The following is a 23253-nucleotide window of genomic DNA, read 5'->3' on the forward strand; positions in this document are numbered from 1 at the left end:
TCAACTACAATCCAAATGTAAGACAAAAACACACAATCTTTCCCTTTTCCGTGTCTACTAAATATATATTTTAATAAATGCTAGTATGAGGTGGCTAACAATGGGATTAATCTATTCCTGTTGAAAATCTATTCTTGTCTGGACCGCAAGAAACAGAGGTGGCAGGCAAGTGCAGGAAAAAACCTTCTTAATTAGGGAAAACACAGGTAATACACACAAAAAACCCCAAATACATGCAGCCTGAAAGTGCACAGAGAGCAAACAAGCATATGAAGCGCAAACCAACATACTCTACATACATATTTTATGCATTTTAGATATTTATTATGCAAACCCCGTTTCCATGTGAGTTGGGAAATTGTGTTGGATGTAAATATAAACGGAATACAATGATTTGAAAATCTTTTTCAACCCATATTTAATTTAATGCACTACAAAGACAAGATATTTTATGTTCGTACTCATAAACTTTATTTTTGTTTTGCAAATAATAATTAACTTGGAATTTCATGGCTGAAACACGTGCCAAAGTAGTTGGGAAAGGGCATGTTCACCACTGTGTTACATCACCTTTTCTTTTAACAACACTCAATAAACGTTTGGGAACTGAGGAAACTAATTGTTGAAGCTTTGAAAGTGGAATTCTTTCCCATTCTTGTTTTATGTAGAGCTTCAGTGGTTCAACAGTCCGGGGTCTCCGCTGTCGTATTTTTACGCTTCAAAATGCTCCACACATTTTCGATGGGAGACAGGTCTGGACTGCAGGCGGGCCAGGAAAGTACCAGCACTCTTTTTTTACGAAGCTACACTGTTGTTAAACGTGCTGAATGTGGCTTGGCATTGTCTCGCTGAAATAAGCAGGGGCGTCCATTAAAAAGACGGCGCTTAGATGGCAGCATATGTTGTTCCAAAACCTGTATGTACCTTTAAGCATCAATGGTGCCTTCACAGATGTGTAAGTTACCCAAGCCTTGAGCACTAATGCACCGCCATACTATCACAGATGCTGGCTTTTGAACTTTGCGTCGAAAACAGTCTGGATGGTTCACTTCCCCTTTGGTCCGGATGACACGATGTCGAATATTTCCAAAAACAATCTGAAATGTGGACTCGTCAGACCGCTGAACACTTTTCCACTTTGCATCAGTCGGTCTTAGATGATCTCGGGCCAATAGAAGCCGGCGGTGTTTCTGGATCTTGTTGATGAATGGCTTTGGCTTTGGCTTTAACTTGCACTGACAGATGTAGCGACAAACTGAATTTAGTGACAGTGATTTTCTGAAGTGTTCCTGAGCCCATGTGGTGATATCCTGTAGAGCAGGGGTCACCAACGTGGTGCCCACGGGCAGCACGTCGCCCGTAAGGACCAGAGGAGTTGCCCGCTGGCCTGTTCTAAAAATAGCTCAAATAGCAGCACTTACCAGTGAGCTGCCTCTATTTTTTAAATTGTATTTATTTACTAGCAAGCTGGTCTTGCTTTGCTCGACATTTTTGATTCTAAGAGAGACAAAACTTAAATAGAATATGAAAATCCAAGAAAATATTTTAAAGACCTGGTCTTCACTTGTTTAAATAAATTCATAATTTTTTTTACTTTGCTTCTTATAACTTTCAGAAAGACCATTTTAGAGAAAAAATACAACCTTAAAAATGATTTTAGGATTTTTAAACACATGTGGATACCTTTTTAACTGTTAAATTCCTTCCTCTTCTTTCCTGACAATTTAAATCAATGTTCAAGTATTTTTTTTAATTTTTATTGTAAAGAATAATAAATACATTTTAATTTAATTCTTCATTTTAGTTTCTGTTTTTTCGAGAAAGAATATTTGTGAAATATTTCTTCAAAGTTATTATGATTAAAATTCAAAAAAATTATTCCGGCAAATCTAGAAAATCTGTGGAATCAAAATTAAATCTTATTTCAAAGTGGATTTTAACCTATTTAAAACATGTCATCAAAATTCTAAAATTAATCTTAATCAGGAAAAATTACTAATGATGTTCCATAAATTCTTTTTTAAATTTTTTCAAAAAGATTCGAATTAGCTAGTTTTTCCTCTTCATTTTCTTCGGTTGAATTTAGAATTTTAAAGAGTCGAAATTGAAGATAAGCTATGTTTCAAAATGTATTTTCTTTTTTTTCGTGTTTTCTTTTCTTTTAAACAGTTCAATTAAGTGTTTTTTTCATCATTTATTCTCTACAAAAAACCTTCCGTAAAAAGGAAAAAAAAATGTACAACGGAATGACGGACAGAAATACCCATTTTTTTTATATATATATGATTTATTTATTAAAGGTAAATTGAGCAAATTGGCTATTTCTGGCAATTTATTTAAGTGTGTATCAAACTGGTAGCCCTTCGCATTAATCAGTACCCAAGAAGTAGCTCTTGGTTTCAAAAAGATTGGTGACCCCTGCTGAAGAGATTGATGTCGGTTTTTGATTCAGTGCCATCTGAAGGATCGAAGGGCACGGTCATTCTATGTTGGTTTCCGGCCATGCCGCTTACGTGGAGTGATTTCTCCAGATTCTCTGAACCTTTTGATGATATTATGGACCGTTGATGTTGAAATCCCTAAATTTCTTGCAATTGCACTTTGAGAAACATTGTTCTTAAACTGTTTGACTATTTGCTCAGACAGTTGAGGACAAAGGGGTGTACCTCGCCCCATCCTTTCTTGTGAAAGACTGAGAATTTTTTGGGAAGCTGCTTTTATACCCAATCATGGCACCCACCTGTTCCCAATTAGCCTGCACACCTGTGGGATGTTCCAAATAAGTGTTTGATGAGCATTCCTCAACTTTATCAGTATTTATTGCCACCTTTCCCAACTTTTTTGTCACGTGTTGCTGGCATCAAATTCTAAAGTTAATGATTGTTTAAAAAAAAAAAAGTTAATCAGTTTGAAGATCGAATATGTCGTCTTTGTAGCATATTCAACTGAATATGGGTTGAAAATGATTTGCAAATCATTGTATTCTGTTCATATTTACATTTAACACAATTTCCCAACTCATATGGAAACAGGGTTTGTACTTTATAATTGTAGTCAGCGACAGGTACAGGTGTGTCCTGGTTGTCTATCAGGTACAGGTAAAGAGGCCAGCTCAGACTAAAGGAGTGGTTGCATGTAGTGTTTGCATGTAAAGTTGCCATGAGGCACCACAATTTTCCACGTCCATTTCACTCTTTATACATCTCAACTTTGCCATGAAAAGGTGCGTACGCCACGTTTGTGTGCATATGCACACTTAATAGGATGAGCCCCAGTTGTGAATGTAAGTGTGAAAGGTTGTTTGTGTACACTTGTCATTGTCATTGACCCACGACCAGTCCAGGGCTGACCCCCCCTCTTGCCTCTTAAAGTCAGCAGGGATTGGCCCCAGCTCCCCTGTGACCCTAATGAGTACAAACAATGTAGAAAATACATGAATTGATCTGCTTTTTTCTCCCACTGTTGTTAACAGTTCTCATTTCCTCACTTTGACTTTAGCACTAAAATGATTGTGAAAATGCTGGGACATGTTGTGAAAAAAGTTTCTGTAACTGTAACACAGAAGCATAGCATATGCCTGCTAACATGCAAATAAAATACAGTGATTCTTAGATGAACACATCAAGCTTTGTCGATTCGGGTCTCAAGGCGGATATTTAAAAATTTTGCGTCATCGTTCCTGTGACTTAACTTTTCCAACCCAAAACCAGTGAAGTTGGGACGTTAAGTAAATCGTAAATAAAAACAGAATACAATGATTTGCAAATCCTTTTCCAACTAAATTAAATTGACTAGACTGCAAAGACAGGATATTTAATTTTTGAACTGGTAAATGTTGTTATTTTTTGCAAATTTTAGCAAATTTGGAATTTGATGCCTGCAACTGTTTCAAAAAAGCTTGCACAAGTGGCAAAAAAGACAGAGAAAGTTGAGGAATGCTCATCAAAAGATTATTTGGAACATCCCACAGGTGAACAGGCTAATTGGGAACAGGTTGGTGCCATGATTGGGTATAAAAGCAGCTACCATGAAATGCTCAGTCATTCACAAACAAGGATGGGGTGAGGGTCACCACTTTGTGAACAAATGCATGAGCAAATTGTCGAACAGTTTAAGAACAACATTTATCAACAAACTATTGCAAGGAATCTAGGGATTTCACCATCTACGGTCCGTAATATCATCAAAAGGTTCAGAGAATCTGGAGAAATCACTGCACGTAAGCGGCTAAGCCTGTGACCTTCGATCCCTCAGGCAGTACTGCATCACAAAATGATATCCGTGTGTAAAGGATATCACACAGGGGCTCAGGAACACCTCAGAAAACCACTATCAGTACCTACAGTTCGTCGCTACATCTTTTAGTGCAAGTTAAAACTGTACTATGCCAAGCCAAAGCCATTTATAGAATAGAATAGAATAAAAAGTACTTTATTGATTGCTGGGGGAAATTCAGCACCACAGTTCGCTCACAATAAACAATACTAATAATAAATAATATATGACGTATACTATATATATAATATATAATATATGGATAATATAAATATGTTCTACATATATTCTACATTTAAGTGCAGTCAAGAAGGAACATATGCATTATACACTAGCTCCTTCATTATTGGACTGTTACAGCTCCAATCTGGACTAGCTACACCCTGAATAATCATAAAAATAAATTTTTCTGATTTGTGAAACCTTAGTTACAAATTTTTCTACACTGAATTGTTGGGCCTGAGCTCATCTAAGATTAACTGATGCAAAGTGAAAAAGTGTTCTGTGGTCTGTTGAGTCCACATTTCAAATTGTTTTTGGAAACTGTGGACGTCGTGTCCTCCGGAACCAAAGAGGAAAAGAACCATCAGGACTGTTAGTGGCGCAACATTAAATATCTTGTCTTAGCAGTCTATTCAATTGAATCATTGTATTCTGTTTTTATTTATGATTTTACAGTATGTGCCAACTTCACTGGTTTTGGGTTTTGTAATTAGAGGGTTTGTGGATGTGTGGGTACGCCAAATCCATTCATGAATGGTGTATATTTATTGTTACCGGCAAAGACGCATCACTCCTATATATGTATGAAGGCTAATTTGTGTCTTTATTACAAAAACTTGATTTTGACACTGAATTTATGTAACTGAATTTTTGGCATTTGGTAGAAATTTGTGTGTGTTTGACAATTCTGTTTTAAAATTCAGTGCTGACAAATTTGCTGCTTGAAAACGCAAGACCCACTTCCAGTAAATCAAGACCGAAGCAATCGATCCTGTCTCAGAATCAGCCAATGAGGCGTCAACATATATGTCACGTGATGCAGGTCTTGCAAAGCAGCAAAAAGGCAGTTAGCTGAGCATGATAAAACATGATAAACATTTCAATGTGGCCCGCTGGAGGTTTTCCAGCTATAGAAATTATTTTGATGGATGAATCTTCACTATTGAGTGACATAAGGGTAATCAATCAATCAATCAATCAATCAAAGTTTACTTATATAGCCCTAAATCACGAATGTCTCAAAGGGCAACACAAGTCACAACAGTGTGGCGAAGTTGGGAGAGTGGCTGCGCCAGCAATCGGAGGGTCCTGGTTCAATCCCCACCTTCTACCACCCTAGTCACGTCTGTTGTGTCCTTGAGCAAGACACTTCACCCTTGCTCCTGATGGGTCGTGGTTAGCGCCTTATATGGCAGCTCCCGCCATCAGTGTGTGAATGTGTGGGTGAATGGGTGAATGTGGAAATAGTGTCCAAGCGCTTTGAGTTCCTTAAAAAGGTAGAAAAGCGCTATACAAGTGCAACCCATTTACCATTTACAACGCAGTGACGTGCGGTGAGGTTTATAGCTGGTGAGGCACTTACATAATCAGAATCAGATTTACAAACATACAGTATGCGCTCTGCGCAGATTATTTGCCATTTGAATGGTGGTAGTTTACGGGTTATGTTTCATTTCTGTATTCTTTACACATACAAACTGTCGCCCACAAAATGTGCATTTCATTAAAAATGAAACAAAAATAATGTTATCGCCATCTCACCTTTACTTATAAATGAAGTCCATGCGGCGGTCTTTCTGGATAAAAATAACCGTCACTTTCTGGTAAAATTCCTCCTTCACTTTCTTCAGTTTTAAAAGTCTTATAAGAGTTCAACATAGTTTCCGCGATTAGCAGAGCTCCTACTTTCATAATTTCCACGAAATGCTAGCTGATGTTTGGCGAGGAAGCAGGTCGCATTGATGACATCTTTTAAAATCTTTTGGTTCTCTTTTACACTGATGTTGAGTCGCCGCTGTTCATCCAAAGCCATGTCTATCCTCGTCATCCTAAACGTTTTTAGCGGATTCTAGCTTTAAATATGAGTCGCCGACCGCTCATGTTTAAAACAAACCATTCAGCTCCGAGGTTGGTCTTCCTTTTTGTAATTATCTCCTGCTTCAATTGAAAGTCCACTTTAGAAAACTGTTAAAGTGCGGAAATGTACTCATCCATGTTGAAAGTCCGGGTGCACGAGACAGAAAAAATAATTCGCTGCGGCACTTACACGCTGAGGCCACCGTATATCTGGGATCAAGAGCGCCCCTATCGTGAGGCACGAGAACTGTTTGCCTCACCTCAGACTTTTTTTTCTGCCGTTTTGATGGCTCAACCAACACACAAAACATGTTACTCGCTGCGGCACTTGACTCGCTTACGCCACCGTATGTCTCTGATCATGAGTGCCCCTATCGTGAGACACGAGAACTGTTTGCCTCACCTCAGACTTTTTTCTCTGCCGTTTTGAACGCTCAGCAACACACCAGACAAGAACGCGCTCTGACCGCACGGCAGACAGAGAAGTTTATGAGGGATTGCGAAAATTCTGCGATTTTGAAGAACAAAATAATCCAAATTGGTGAAGCTAAATGAAAATTAAAAACTAACAATTACACAATTACAATTATTTTATCATTATATATTTTATTTCTTTGCATGATCACAGGGGAGGCACTGCTTCTCTTGCCTCCCCTGACCACACGTCACTGTTATAACGGCATCCTCAGCTCAGATCCCACATCAGGGCAAGAAAAAACTCATAGTAACCATAGGAACTACGTCACAGCAGCTCCATTCGGACCAGGCATGAAGCAGAGTGGGCGGGGCTTGTTTACACAGGCCGCAGTACATGAGTCTGCGTGACTGTTAGTCCAAAGTGGTAGTTTGCAGCACAGGGGCTCTCCTAGGGACGGTTCTCTCACCTTACCTGTTCAGGCTCTATACCACAGACTTCAGGCATGACTCCATCCGCTCCGCTGCCATCTGCAGAAGATCTACAGTGGTGGGATGTGTTTTTGAGCAAGCAGGAATACCAAAAAGTCATCTCAAGCGTCACAGACTGGTATGCACGTAATCACCTGTTCTTGAACACCTGTTAAACCAAAATAGCTTGTGATTGAGCTCCACCACCCACACCCACATAACATCCAGGGATCAGATATAGAAATAGCGAATTCATTTAAATACCTGGGTGTTCACCTCAACAATAAACTGGACTGGACTCCTAATTTAAACGCTGTGTACAAGAAAGGTCAAAGTCGCCTACACCTCTTGAGGAGACGGAGGTCCTTTGGGGTGTGCGCGTCACTGCTGCGCACCTTTAAGACACGGTGGGGGCTTCTGCGGTGTTCTATGCCGTCGTTTTCTGGGGTGGGGGCAGCACCGTCAGAGACAGGAACACATTTAATAAACCGATTAAGAGAGCTGACTCCGTCCTAGGCTGCCCACTAGACAGCATTGAGGAGGTGGCTGACAGAAGAATGCTGACCAAGTTGACATCCATAATGTCCAATCTGTCTCACCCCATGCACGGCACTGTGGAGGCCCTGAGTAGCTCCTTCAGCATTGGACTGATAAATCCAAAATGCAAGAAGGAGAACTATCGCAGGTCTTTTCTACCCACAACCATTAGACTTAACAAAAACACTTTTTTCTTGGTGTGTTACACCGATATTAGTTTTTTTTGTATTTATGTATACATATTAGTGTGCAATATCTATATTTATTACTATTTGTTTGTTTTTCATTATGTTTTACTTACGTTACTATATGTAAAAACGTTAACTGCAACAACGTAATTTCTCCATCGTGGAATAAATAAAAGTCTATCCTATCCTATGTTTTTTACCCTTTGCGTTTATGTTTTGCCGTGTTTGTTACATCTTTTTTTGTTCTTACTCAATTATATAAGACGTCTGGTCTGGGAAGTAGAGGAGCAACATTCATATATTCTCAATATTTAGTGTTTTATTGTTAATAGTGAATATTGTGATTCCACAATCTGTATTTTCATGTACATTCTGAGTGTCTTATCCAGTAAACTACAATTTTATTCCGTTTTTGAAATAGTCTCTTATTAAGTTTTTAGTATCCATCATTGTTGTGTATGTGTTTGTATGATCGTGTGATCTGCTTTAATCCTTTTTTCGCTGAATCTTGGGATGTTTTTCATTAAATCACAGCAACCTCCACAGATTAAATAAAGTACAGAGATCACATGGCTAGGCTGCATGTAAGACCTGTGTCACGTGACTTCAAACATGATTCCTTATTGGCTGGTTATGTGACAGCATCGATTGCTTCAGTCTTAATTTACCAGAAGCGGGTCTTGCATTTTTAAGCGGCAAATTTTTCTGCCCTGAATTTTTGATACCTGAGTGGTGAAACTCAGCAGCCTATATTGACAATATAAATTTGTTCTCATCAAATACCTGCCACAATTGTTTGATATGAATTCTAACCATAACCATCCATGCATCACTAATTAGCTAACTGCCCTGCTGCCACCCACTGACATGGAAGAGTATTTACACGGTTACTCTGTCGATGTCTAGACATCACAGACACTCAACAACAGTACACTATTTGCGGATTATAATTATTGGTTTGCAAAAAATATATTTAGACCAATTAGGTAAAATTGTATAATTTCCCATAGCCCACCAGACAATATTTCACAGCACAGTAGTGTGCGGCACAGTAGCTGAAAAATGTTGCGTTAGAGGACTTGGAGACTGAGTGTTTACAAAATAATTTAATCAGCTACCTCCAGCTTGAAGTCAGATACATGTCATGAACCTGCAAGTTTCCCAGATTTATCAATTTCCACCTAACAAAGATGCCATGATCCTTTAAGACACTTTTGCACTTTGTTCATTGTGCTTCTTTGTTTTGTATCATTTCCTGTTTGCACTCTTATTTTCTTAGTCCCACTTTCTTTGTTGGCATATTAATTGGTTGCATTACCCCTGTTGTCAGCTCCATTCTCCTCACTTGTTTCTGTCAAACAAGGACATGGACTAGGGTTGTTTCTTCTTTGCAAAGGATGATTGGCACGTGCCAGACGTGAATGTAAGTACATGTTGATTTATTACTAAACAAACAGACTACAACAGGAGGCAAACAAAGGGCGCGCACGAGGGCGGAAAACAAACTTGGCTAATGAAAAAAACAAAAGACGAGCATAAATGCTACAGATTACAAACATGAAACAAAAACACTTGCACTGTGGCATGAAAAAAACAAACTTGCACCGAGGCATAAATACAAAACTTACTTGGCGTGGACAAAAACGAACAGCAAGGCATGAAGCAGATGAATACGGGATGTGTAGGTACAAAGGTAGGTACATGGAAATGGGGGAAGTTGCCAGGCCGACTACCTGGTAACTCTGGCTTAAATAATAACTGTGATCATTACTAACAGGTGCGAGGGCTGAGGACAGGGGCGTGACTTAAGGGCAAGGTGAAAATCAATGAGTTGGCATGGAGACGAAAACAAACCAGGAAGTGCAAAAACAGAACTGAGTGTCCAAAAAACAAAATATAACATGACCAAACATGACAAAAACAAAACATGATCCATAGGCGTGACAGTTTCCAGTCCTTGTTAACACTGCAAGTCAATTCAATTTTTTCCCTCATGTGTGATCTGTATCAGCTTTTTTAATGTCAATGTGATCAATGCAATTCCAATGTTTTCAAATCCAACCCAAGCCTCTTTTGTACTTGGATATAAATCAGAGATGAATGCAACTGCAGTCTGAACACTCCAGTCGCGATCATCTGACCAAAACGTCATTAAAAAGCGATTAGTGTCATAATTCTTGGCCAAAATTGACAGTTGCAAAATAAATAGTTGACAAATGAAAAATAAAACAGACAAAAAAAATAATTTAGGAACTTGCGTCACTGCCAGAGCAGAAAAGCTTGGCCTCCTCCTTCTTAATCAGTTTCAGTTCAGAAAATGTTGACTTTGCTTGAACAAAATCCTTGTAATTACCACAAATGTGCCATGAATGAGACCGACTAAAATCTGGACTAGATATACCCTGAATAATCATAAAAATATTTTTTTCTGATTTGTGAAACCTTAGTTATATTTGTTAAACTGCAATAGAGACGGCATACAGACACCATCCATCCATTTTCTACCGCTTGTCCCTCTCTGGGTCATGGGTGCTGCTGGAGCCTATCCCAGCTGCAATCGGACTGAAGGCAGTGTACACCCAGGACAAGTCGCCACCTCATCACAGGGCCAACACAGATAGACAGACAACATTCACACTCACATTCACACACTAGGGCCAATTTAGTGTTGCCATTCAACCTATCCCCAGGTGCATGTCTTTGGAAGTGGGAGGAAGGAAACCCACGCTGTCACGGGGAGAACATGCAAACTGCACACAGAAAGACCCCGAGCCAGGGGTCTTTCTTTTGTATTGTGCGGCACACGCATTAGAGACACATTTAACTATTTTTGTATGGTCTAGACCAGATTAGGACAGGTCCAGATTAAAAAGCAGTGTATTTTAAATTCTTAAATATTGACCATATATTTGCACAGCCATTGAAGGTTCATTAAAATATTAAAACACACTTTATCTATTTGTGAAAATTTAACAAAGGAAATCCTGAAATCATTTTTTACGTCACAGTACTGTTCTCTGCGTCCTGGGGTCACGCCAGCAGCCATGAAAAAGGAGTATTTTAGTACATAAAGCAGTGACCAGTGGTTTTATTGTTCCAGTTAAACACAAAACGTTCCCAACAGTCACATAATGTATAACAAGCAGCATTTGGTGCTGTATTATAGGCTACAGATAGTTATCAATAAAAGGCTGATTCAACAAAAAAGGAATGTTCAGGACTTCTTTGTGCTAAACTCCAAAAAGTGTTAAAAGTCTCACCAAGCAATGCTCACCAGGCTTCATTAGGCCTCCTAAACACATGTGTGGATACATTGTTAATTCCTCCAATGAAATTAATGCTAACATCCCCAAAATAAGCACCAGCAGCATTATCTTGTTGGTTGCCTATTTTTTGTTGTTTTACTTCTTTTGATATTAAAGTTTCTGAGATGTCATTGTTGGCAGCATTCTGAGAAGGGAACAAGAACAGTGCTGTACATTTAATCCAGACATGCAATATCCAGACAAAAGTGTGTTTGTGTGAGCTACAAATTTAGAAAGGGAGTGTCCCCGAATCTGACACAAGGACACCATCCAAGCGCCCATTATGTCCTAGCTGAGACTTGATATGTCGTCTTCACAGAAAAGACGTCTCCTCCTTGACTGTTTTGGATGTTTTTACCCCAAAGGTTCATTCACCTCAAAGTGGCCTTGACTCAATCCTTGAATGAGTCTACCTTTTGTACTTCATAATAAAGCCACACGACACAGGAGAACCTTTGTGCGCTTTGAATGACTCACTAAAACGTTTTACTGTTGTGCTGCCATGTAATTACTCCAAAGACACACACTTACGTTGTTTGGATAAGTCAGTGGAACTTACGATGTTAAATAAATAGATTTTATTTCAAGCTTCTTATTTGATAATAATTACAAACCTATGATTAAATACATGTATAGTGTCAAGCAATTAAAAAAATGTGATTAATTAATTATGACTTGTAACTAGAGATGTCCGATTATATCGGACTGCCGATATTTTTGGCCGATAAATGCTTTAAAATGTAATATCGGAAATTATCGGTATCGGTTTCAAAAGGCTAAATTTATGACTTTTTAAAACGCCACTGTGCACACAGATGTAGGGAAAAGTACAGAGCGCCAATAAACCTTAAAGGCACTGCCTTTGCGTGCCAACTCAGTCACATAATATCTACGATTCTTCACACACACAAGTGAATGTATCGCATACTTGGTCAACAGCCATACATTTCACACTGAGGGTGGCCGTATAAACAACTTTAACACTGTTACAAATATGCGCCACACTGTGAACCCACACTAGACAAGAAGGAAAAATACATTTCGGGAGAACATCCGCACCATAACACAACATAAGCACAACAGAACAAATAACCAAAACCCCTTGCAGCCCAAACGCTTCCGGGACGCTACAATATACACCCCCGCTACACCCCCAAACCTCCTCGTCCTCCCAACCCCACCCACCTGAACCTCCTCATGCTTTCTCAGGGAGAGCATGTCCCAAATTCCCAACTACTGTTTTGAGGCATATTAAAAAAAGAATGCACTTTGTGACTTCAATAATAAATATGGCAGTGCCATGTTGGCATTTTTTTCCGTAACTTGAGTTGATTTATTTTGGAAAACCTTGTTACATTGTTTAATGCATATAGCAGATGCATTAAACATTCATCACAACAAAATTAGGCATAATAATGTGTTAATTCCACGACTGTATATATAGGTATCGGTTGATATCGGTATCGGTAATTGGAAAATATCAGGATATTGGATATCGGCAAAAAACCATATCAATTCCTAGATATGGTCGTAATTATTTTAAGTACACTGCGCATAATAAACGCAACATTATTAATATTGCTACTACGGATAATGTTATCAACAACTCCTTAAAACAGCCCACTACCTATAATATGGGCTTTCTAAACATCAGATCTTTGTCTCCCAAAACGTTATTAGTCAATGAGGTCATTAGAGACAACAACCTTAACGTCATCGGTCTTAGCGAAACCTGGCTTAAACCAGACGACTTTTTTGCGATAAATGAGGCATCCCCTCCTAACTATACGAATGCGCATATGGCCCGTCACCTCAAAAGGGGAGGGGGTGTCGCACTAATATACAACGAAAACTTTAACTTTAGTCCTAACTTAAATAATAAATATAAATCGTTTGAGGTGCTTTCTATGAAGTCTGCCACACCTCTGCCTCTGTGCCTGGCCGTTATCTACCGCCCCCTAGGGCCCTATTCGGACTTTATTAGTGAATTCTCAGAGTTTGTTGCTGATCTAGTGACGGTCGCCGATAATATAATTATAATGGGGGACTTTAATATCCATATGAATACCCCATTGGACCCACCGTGCGTGGCGCTCCAGACTATAATTGATAGCTGTGGTCTTACACAAATAATAAATGAACCGACGCATCGCAGCGGTAATACGATAGACCTAGTGCTTGTCAGAGGTATCACCGTTTCCAAAGTTACGATACTCCCGTATACTAAAGTATTGTCCGATCATTACCTTATAAAATTCGAAGTTCAGACGCATGTTCATCAAACTAATAATAATAATAACTGCTATAGCAGCCGCAACATTAATGCTGCCACAACGACGACTCTTGCGGACCTACTGCCCTCGGTAATGGCACCGTTCCCAAAGTATGTGGGCTCTATTGATAACCTCACTAACAACTTTAACAACGCCCTGCGCGAAACCATTGATAGTATAGCACCGCTGAAGTTAAAAAAGGCTCCAAAAAGGCGTACGCCATGGTTTACTGAAGAAACTAGAGCTCAGAAATTATTATGTAGAAAGCTGGAACGCAAATGGCGCACGACTAAACTTGAGGTGCACCATCAAGCATGGAGTGATAGTTTAATAACTTATAAACGCATGCTTACCTTAGCTAAAACTAATTATTATTCAAATCTCATCCGCATTAATAAAAACGATCCAAAATTTTGTTTAGTACAGTAGCATTGCTAACCCAACAAGGGACTCCTTCCAGTAGCTCCACCCATTCGGCAGATGACTTTATGAAGTTCTTTAATAAGAAAATTGAACTTATTAGAAAGGAGATTAAAGACAATGCGTCCCAGCTACAACTGGGTTATAGTAACACAGATACGATTGTATATACGGCGGATACTGCAAATATCCAAAATAGTTTCTCTCGTTTTGATGAAATAACATTAGAAGGATTGTTACAACGTGTAAATGGAATAAAACAAACAACATGTTTACTTGACCCACTTCCTGGGAAACTTATCAAGGAGCTTTTTGTATTATTAGGTCCATCAGTGCTAAATATTATAAACTTATCACTTTCCTCGGGCACTGTTCCCCTTGCTTTCAAAAAAGCGGTTATTCATCCTCTCCTTAAAAGACCTAACCTCGATCCTGACCTCATGGTAAACTACCGACCGGTGTCTCACCTTCCCTTTATTTCGAAAATCCTCGAAAAAATTGTTGCAGAGCAGCTAAATGAACACTTAGCGTCTAACAATCTATGTGAAACCTTTCAATCCGGTTTCAGGGCAAATCACTCGACTGAGACAGCCCTCGCAAAATTGACTAATGATCTATTGCTAACAATGGACTCTGATGCGTCATCTATGTTGCTGCTCCTCGATCTTAGCGCTGCTTTCGATACCGTCGATCATAATATTTTATTAGAGCGTATCAAAACACGAATTGGTACGTCAGACTCAGCCCTGTCATGGTTTAACTCTTATCTTACTGATAGGATGCAGTGCGTCTCCCATAACAGTGTGACCTCGGACTATGTTAAGGTAACGTGTGGAGTTCCCCAGGGTTCGGTCCTTGGCCCTGTACTCTTCAGCATCTACATGCTGCCGCTGGGTGACGTCATACGCAAATACGGTATTAGCTTTCACTGTTATGCTGATGACACCCAACTCTACATGCCCCTAAAGCTGACCAACACGCCGGACTGTAGTCAGTTGGAAGCGTGTCTTAATGAAATTAAACAATGGATGTCCGCTAACTTTTTGCAACTTAATGCCAAAAAAACGGAAATGCTGATTATCGGTCCTGCTAGACACCGACCTCTATTTAATAATACAACTTTAACATTTGACAACCAAATAATAAAACAAGGTGACTCTGTAAAAAATCTGGGTATTATCTTCGACCCAACTCTCTCCTTTGAGTCACACATTAAAAGCGTTACTAAAACTGCCTTCTTTCATCTCCGTAATATCGCTAAAATTCGCTCCATTTTGTCCACTAAAGACGCCGAGATCATTATCCATGCGTTTGTTACGTCTCGTCTCGATTACTGTAACGTATTATTTTCGGGTCTCCCCATGTCTAGCATTAAAAGATTACAGTTGGTACAAAATGCGGCTGCTAGACTTTTGACAAGAACAAGAACGTTTGATCATATTACGCCTGTACTGGCTCACCTGCACTGGCTTCCTGTGCACTTAAGATGTGACTTTAAGGTTTTACTACTTACGTATAAAATACTACACGGTCTAGCTCCAGCCTATCTTATATTGTACCGTATGTCCCGGCAAGAAATCTGCGTTCAAAAGACTCCGGCTTATTAGTGATTCCTAGAGCCCAAAAAAAGTCTGCGGGCTATAGAGCGTTTTCCGTTCGGGCTCCAGTACTCTGGAATGCCCTCCCGGTAACAGTTCGAGATGCTACCTCAGTAGAAGCATTTAAGTCTCACCTTAAAACTCATCTGTATACTCTAGCCTTTAAATAGACCTCCTTTTTAGACCAGTTGATCTGCCGCTTCTTTTCTTTCTCCTATGTCCCCCCCTCCCTTGTGGAGGGGGTCCGGTCCGATGACCATGGATGAAGTACTGGCTGTCCAGAGTCGAGACCCAGGATGGACCGCTCGTCGGGACCCAGGATGGACAGCTTGCCTGTATCGGTTGGGGACGTCTCTACGCTGCTGATCCGCTTGAGATGGTTTCCTGTGGACGGGACTCTCGCTGCGGTCTTGGATCCGCTTGAACTGAACTCTCGCGGCTGTGTTGGAGCCACTATGGATTGAACTTTCACAGTATCATGTTAGACCCGCTCGACATCCATTGCTTTCGGTCCCCTAGAGAGGGGGGGTTGCCCACATCTGAGGTCCTCTCCAAGGTTTCTCATAGTCAGCATTGTCACTGGCGTCCCACTGGATGTGAATTCTCCCTGCCCACTGGGTGTGAGTTTTCCTTGCCCTTTTGTGGGTTCTTCCGAGAATGTTGTAGTCGTAATGATTTGTGCAGTCCTTTGAGACATTTGTGATTTGGGGCTATATAAATAAACATTGATTGATTGATTGATTGAAAAAAGCCATTATCGGACATCCCTAGTTGTAACTAATCAATCTAGTTAAACTTTTTTTAACCTTACCTAAAAATGCTGGGATAAGCCTTCCATTTGAGGTATTTTCATTTAGATGTATTACATTAATGTGGCATGGGGGTTAGTACGTACAATACGAAGGTCCTGAGTTCGATCCTGGGCTCAGGGTCTTTCTGTATGGAGTTTGCATGTTCTCCCCGTAACTGTGTGGGTTCCCTCCGGGGTACGCCGCCTTCCACCCAGCTCCAAAGACATGCACCTGGGGATTGGTTGATTGGCAACACTAAATGGTCCCTAGTGTGTGAATGTGAGTGTGAATGTTGTCTGTCTATCTGTGTTGGCCCTGTGATGAGATGGCGACTTGTCCAGGGTGCACCCCGCCTTCCGCCCGTGTGCAGCTGGGATAGGAAGCACCCCCGCAACCCCAAAAGGGACAAGCTGTAGAAAATGGATGAATGGATAGACATTATTGTGGCAGATCAAAAAATGTACACTGCAAAAACTGAAATGTAAGTAAGATTAAATATCTCAAATAAGGGTGATACTTGCTCTTTTTCTGTCAGATAAGATAATTCTTCTCACTAAGCAGATTTTATGTTAAAGTGTTTTACTTGTTTTAAGGGTTTTGGTCCCAAATTATCTCAGTAAGATATTACAGCTTGTGGCTGAGATTTTATGACTTATATTGAGTATATCATGCTTGAAACTAGAATATCAACTGTTGCAAAGCTGTGTCATCAACACTCACAAGTATAAAACTACATTTTTTAGAGTAATAATTTCTTACTTCAAGCATAAAAAAAAAAAAATCATGATGCCAAGCGCATATCATTATGTCAAGATAATGGCACTAGCATTTACTTAATTTAAGAATATTTTTCAACATATTGAGCAAAAAGGTCTCTCTTTTTCTACCAAGAAAAGTGCACTTGTTATTAGTGAGAATATACTTATTTTAAGGTACTATTGGGTTCATTGAGGTTAGCTAATTTTACTTGTTTTGGAAATTCTGGACAAGCCAAATTTTCTTGTTCTATTGGCAGTTAATATTGCTTAGTTCAAAATAAAATACCATTAATTTTTGTATTTTTTTTTCTTGTTTTTGAACACTGACTTTTTGCAGTGTACATATAACAAAAAATGGTATCTTGAAGTCATTTATTGTTTTAACAGACTTAAACAGATTCAGCCTTAGCCATGTACTAAAATAAAACACCAGGTCCAATGAAAATGCTGAAGTTTAAAATAAGAGTAGAAACACTTCTGGAAACATACAAAAGCAATTATTTCACATGGAATGTGTTGCTTTTTGTCTGCTTTAGACAATATGAAGTGTAGTCATTTACAATAGAACATCAAACATGTAATTGCTCATCATCACAAAATAAAGTGAGGAAGCTACAGAGATTATAACGTTAGAGATAAAAAACTTTCTTAACGCGATTCAAAACATGATGCGCCAAATATGACTGTAATTAATTAACACAATAATTTGACACCCGGGCAGCACAGTGGTACAGGAGTTAGTATGTGTGCCTCACAATACAAAGGTCCCGGGTTCGATCCTGGGCTCGGGATCTTTCTGTGTGTAGTTTGCATGTTCTCCCTTTGACTGCGGCTTCCTCCCACCTCCAAAGACATGCACCTGGGGATAGGTTGATTGGCAACACTAAATGGTTCCTAGTGTGTGAATGTTGTCTGTCTATCTGTGTTGGCCCTGTGATGTGGTGGCGACTTGTCTATCCCAGCTGCCTGAATGCAGCTGGGATAGGGACCCTGTAAGGGACGAGCGGCAAGAAATGGATGGAGTTTGACACCCCCACTTTATAGTATATACATATATATATATATATATATATATATATATATATATATATATATATATATATATATATATATATATATACATATCCATATATATATATATATATATATATACATATCAATATATATATATATATACATATATATATATACATATATATGCTTCTATGATTGTTTGCAATCCTTTTTTTAATCAAGCTATTGTTTTTAGGGTACATTATTTTCTTCTTTCTCCTCATGGCAACAAAACAAAGTGAAATAAACGTATTCCTTTCCAACAAAATGGTGCGTCGGTGATTTTGGCTCCAAAATCCAGCAAACATTTGGAGCAGTGTGTGTTTGGACGCATTTCAACAGCACATGGCAGCATTGTTGAGAGGCACTCATCATTTGTCAGATGTAAAGTGAAATGGTGGAGAAATATGAGGCTGGCCTTCCGCCATACAACAACAACACAGAGGTCTTTGTTCTGGTCCTCCTCGCTCTTATCTCGACCCCATGTAGAGACTGACGCCTCCTTTGATGGACAACAGGTCTGGAATGTTAGTTGAGAAACATCAGCCTCTTTTCCACCACAGGAGTGTTACACCTGAACCAGGAACTTTGCTTCAAAATGATGCATGTTGGAAAATTAAGTTCCTGACCTTTTTGGAGGAGCCACACTTGCACGTATAATCATACCTTGTTAATCACGGATGATTCGTACTGGACATTTTCTGCATAAAAATAAGTTTATGACCTTCTAAATAATGTTTTTAAATTACATTATTAGATCCCGGGCTTCACGGTGGCAGAGGGGTTAGTGCGTCTGCCTCACAATACGAAGGTCCTGCAGTCCTGGGTTCAAATCAAGCCTCGGGATCTTTCTGTGTTGAGTTTGTATGTTCTCCCCGTGAATGCGTGGGTTCCCTCCGGGTACTCCGGCTTCCTCCCACTTCCAAAAACATGCACCTGGGGATAGGTTGATTGGCAACACTAAATTGGCCCTAGTGTGTGAATGTGAGTGTGAATGTTGTCTGTCTATCTGTGTTGGCCCTGCGATGAGTTGGCGACTTGTCCAGGGTGTACCCCGCCTTCCGCCCGATTGTAGCTGAGATAGGCGCCAGCGCCCCCCGCGACCCCGAAAGGGAATAAGCGGTAGAAAATGGATGGATTATTAGATCCCTCTAAACACAAACTAAAACCTATCTAGTCACCTTAACACTTTACCAATATAGTAGCCTTGAGTGTGTTCTACTGTAGATTATCGTACTCAGTGGTAGTCTGGAGGATCCTCCAAGCATCACCAGGCCACTACAACACAACCATGAAAATTCTTTGTCACATCTTGGATAAGTTGTCTAAATTCGAACCGGGCTTCCATGTGCTGAAACCAGAGGCATGCATCGTTTGAACACATCCATCCATCCATCCATTTTCTACCGCTTATTCCCTTTTGGGGTCGCGGGGGGCGCTGGCGCCTATCTCAGCTACAATCGGGCGGAAGGCGGGGTACACCCTGGACAAGTCGCCACCTCATCGCAGGGCCAACACAGATAGACAGACAACATTCACACTCACATTCACATACTAGGGCCAATTTAGTGTTGCCAATCAACCTATCCCCAGGTGCATGTCTTTGGAAGTGGGAGGAAGCCGGAGTACCCGGAGGGAACCCACGCATTCACGGGGAGAACATGCAAACTCCACACAGAAAGATCCCGAGCCTGGATTTGAACCCAGGACTGCAGGACCTTAGTATTGTGAGGCAGACGCACTAACCCCTCTGCCACCGTGAAGCCCCGTTTGAACACAAACTTTGTCAAAAGTCGCAGCTAAGATCATTAGCTTTGTTGTTAGCATTCTGTCATCTTAGCAATGTGTGTCCTGCGTTGACATTCCACAGTGCTCACGCCAAAGTTGTGTTACTGATGTTGAAGACGGAGTGCATCTTGAACCAAGAGGGCTGTGATGGATATCGGATGCTAAGTCCTGCTGTTGTCTTTTGGTATTGGTCACTTCAAAGTCTGTGGAGAGAAGTTGTTGATGAGGCAGGAGTTGAAGATGAAGTCCTTTAAAAATGTCTGCCAAAGTTAGTCAATCTGAGATTGTTGCGGTGAAGATAGCTAGCAGCCCGTTGTTGTAAACATTGTTTACTTTGAACCCAGAACGGAAGTCTGGCTTGGGGAATATCTTTATCGATCACAACAACATTATAGAAAATAAGACAAATACTGCACTCTGATACATCCAACCATCCATTTACTACCGCTTATTCCCTTTGGGGTCGCGGGAGGCGCTGGCGCCTATCTCAGCTACAATCGGGCGGAAGGCGGCGTACACCCTGGACAAGTGGCCACCTCATCGCAGGGCCAACACAGATGGACAGACAACATTCACACTCACATTCACACTCTAGGGCCAATAAGACATTAATAACACTTACCATAATCAAACACTTAAGTTAACACTTCATTTAGGCCAAAAACGTGTACAATATGCTTAAAAAAACATTTTAATCTGTATTGTAGCTTCAGTTGTGACATTAAAAGTGCATTATAGAGAAGAACAGCTGTAGTATTTGGTGGACATTTGGTGGGAGTGGGACAAAAGATCGATTTTTGTCAGCAGTAAGTTGCAGTACCCTGCTCAGTGGCCTTGTGGTTAGACTGTCCGCCCTGAGATCGGTAGCTCGTGAGTTCAAATCCCGGTCGAGTCATACCAAAGACTATAAAAGTGGGACCCATTACCTCCCTGATTGGCACTCAGCATCAAGGGTAGGAATTGGGAGTTAAATCACCTAAAATGATTCCCGGGCGTGGCCACTGCTGCTGTCTACTGCTCCCCCCCCCTCCCAAGAGGTGAACAAGGGGATGGGTCAAATGCAGAGGACACATTTCTACACACCTAGTGTGTGTTTGACAATCATTGGTATTTTAACTTTAACTTTAACTTGAGAAAAAATGCATGAGTTGGATCATGTTTGAAAGTCCCGTCTTGTTGATGAGTATGTGTTTTGTCTTTGTGCAGGATAACAAAGATGGCTGGAAAACGAGGAATAGGCTCATCCAAAGGGAGAGGCCAGCTGGCAGAGAGTCACCCACGCAGGTAAGCCACCAACATATTAGACATTAATAATGACATTAATAATAATGACATCCGATCGAAGAACTGTGTCATTAATTCTACCGCGGGGCGGCATGGCGTAGTGGGTAGAGCGGCCGTGCCAGAATCTGAGGGTTGCAAGTTCGCTTCCCACCTATTGACATCCAAAAAATCGCGTCCGTTGTGTCCTTGGGCAGGACACTTCACCCTTTGCCCCCGGTGCCGCTCACACTGGTGAATGAATGATGAATGAATGATTGGTGGTGGTCGGAGGGGCCGTAGGCGCAAACTGGCAGCCACGCTTCCGTCAGTTTACCACAGGGCAGCTGTGGCTACAGATGTAGCTTACCACCACCAGGTGTGAATGAATGATGGATTCCCACTTCTCTGTGAGCGCTTTGAGTATCTAACAATAGAAAAGCGCGATATAAATCTAATCCATTATTATTATTATTATTACCGTTAGAAAAATAATAATGCTCAGTGTGAACCGACATTGTCTGGGAGGCATTGAACAAACCTCTTTTAGCTTCAAGATAGTCAAAATCTTACACCCATCTTTGACTATGATGCAAGTATAGTTGTACACCGTTATAAATTAATAAACATATTGCATTCATTTCATTTTATTTTGAACACAACTGACCATTTAAACAAACAAGTATCGCCAATACAATATCTTCATCTGCAAAAAAATCCCCACAACAATAATATTAATAATCATTAATATTTAAAGGAAAGAAAGAAACAAAGTGTGCATCAGAAAAAGATCAGGAAGAATCAAAAGCTTATGATGTCCTGCCCCATTAGTCAGATAATCTGATTCTTAATACATTACAATGAATAATCACTTGATACTCGACAGTATCAACCATATTAATAAATATCATATTTAATTTTATTCACATATACTCACAATAATAAAATGTGTATTATGATGATTATGGGTTTTACCCATGGCTGACAAGGTGAAATAAATGTATGTTGTATCAGACGACTATTTTAGGGTGTTTACAAATAGATATTAATCAGTCTCACCGGGATTTTGTGATGGTGCCAATCCCCGCAAGTGATGTGCAGCCTCACAACTTCCCCGCACTGTTTTGCGAATCTGCTTCATGTTCACCAATCAAATTTGTCTCTGAGCGGCGCTCATCAACTGTCCAATCAAAACTTGTGTTTGTTTCTTGTGCAGACGAAGCAGAAACAACAACGTGTACCAACATATTAACTCTTAACTGATCAAACGAGGTACCGCAGACATACTTCCTGTTCCTGTCTACAGTGCTCTAAGCCTTCTGGGTAATGTAGCATATAAACAAGTACTTCCTAGTTTACATGTAGTTGTATATCTATATAACCTTCATTTATCCAGGGTAAAACAATTAAGAACAGCTTTTAATTTGTCAGACTGACCTAGCAAAGAAGTAGCTTTTACATGACTGAGATGTTGAAGTGTGATTAAAATCTTTCACTGTTTCTCATTTACCAACTAAAATTACCGCGATTGAACGCTCTCAACAGTTCACAAATGCTCAAATGTGCGAGGTTAAAAATGTTTTGAAATGTAAATGAGTGTTTAAGCTGGACTAACACTTTTCAAGCGTCAAACATACATGAAGAAGGTCTGCAAAGGAGCAGACAGTGGACAATAAGGAAGTCTTTGGGGTGTTTTTTTCTGTAATTATAATTAATAATTACCATTATTACTTTGAAATAAATAAAAAAAAACACTAATTTGACAATTAACTTTGACTATGTGCTTTTACTGCCATCGTGCATGTACTTTTATGTCTGTGTGTCACAAAATAAGTCAATACAGAATTCGTGTTCCAATTTTTGGGAAATCCTTTAAGGTTAGGGTTACTAGGTATACTTAAAACATTAATAAGGTTTAAAAGATTGCAGCTTTTGCAGCAACTTTAAGAAACAACTACCGCCAGTAGAGACATTTTAGGCCGCAACCATCACAAAAAATAAGTGAACTCCCAAAGGGACTGATTAAACTATAACAAATACAGA

At 40.0% G+C, this 23253-nt stretch overlaps 1 protein-coding gene across 1 annotated transcript in view; it reads left to right on the plus strand.

Moving 5' to 3' along the window:
• polr2m (RNA polymerase II subunit M) overlaps window positions 1-23253 on the plus strand; it is a 53892-nt gene that overhangs the window by 5089 nt on the left and 25550 nt on the right. Inside the window, exon 3 of the mRNA XM_061893557.1 lies at window positions 21157-21234. Within this exon, the coding sequence (XP_061749541.1) occupies window positions 21157-21234 (78 nt within the window). The remainder of the gene's footprint in view (window positions 1-21156; window positions 21235-23253) is intronic.

Source organism: Nerophis ophidion, linkage group LG02, assembly GCF_033978795.1.
Source record: "Nerophis ophidion isolate RoL-2023_Sa linkage group LG02, RoL_Noph_v1.0, whole genome shotgun sequence".
Lineage (NCBI taxonomy): Eukaryota > Metazoa > Chordata > Actinopteri > Syngnathiformes > Syngnathidae > Nerophis > Nerophis ophidion.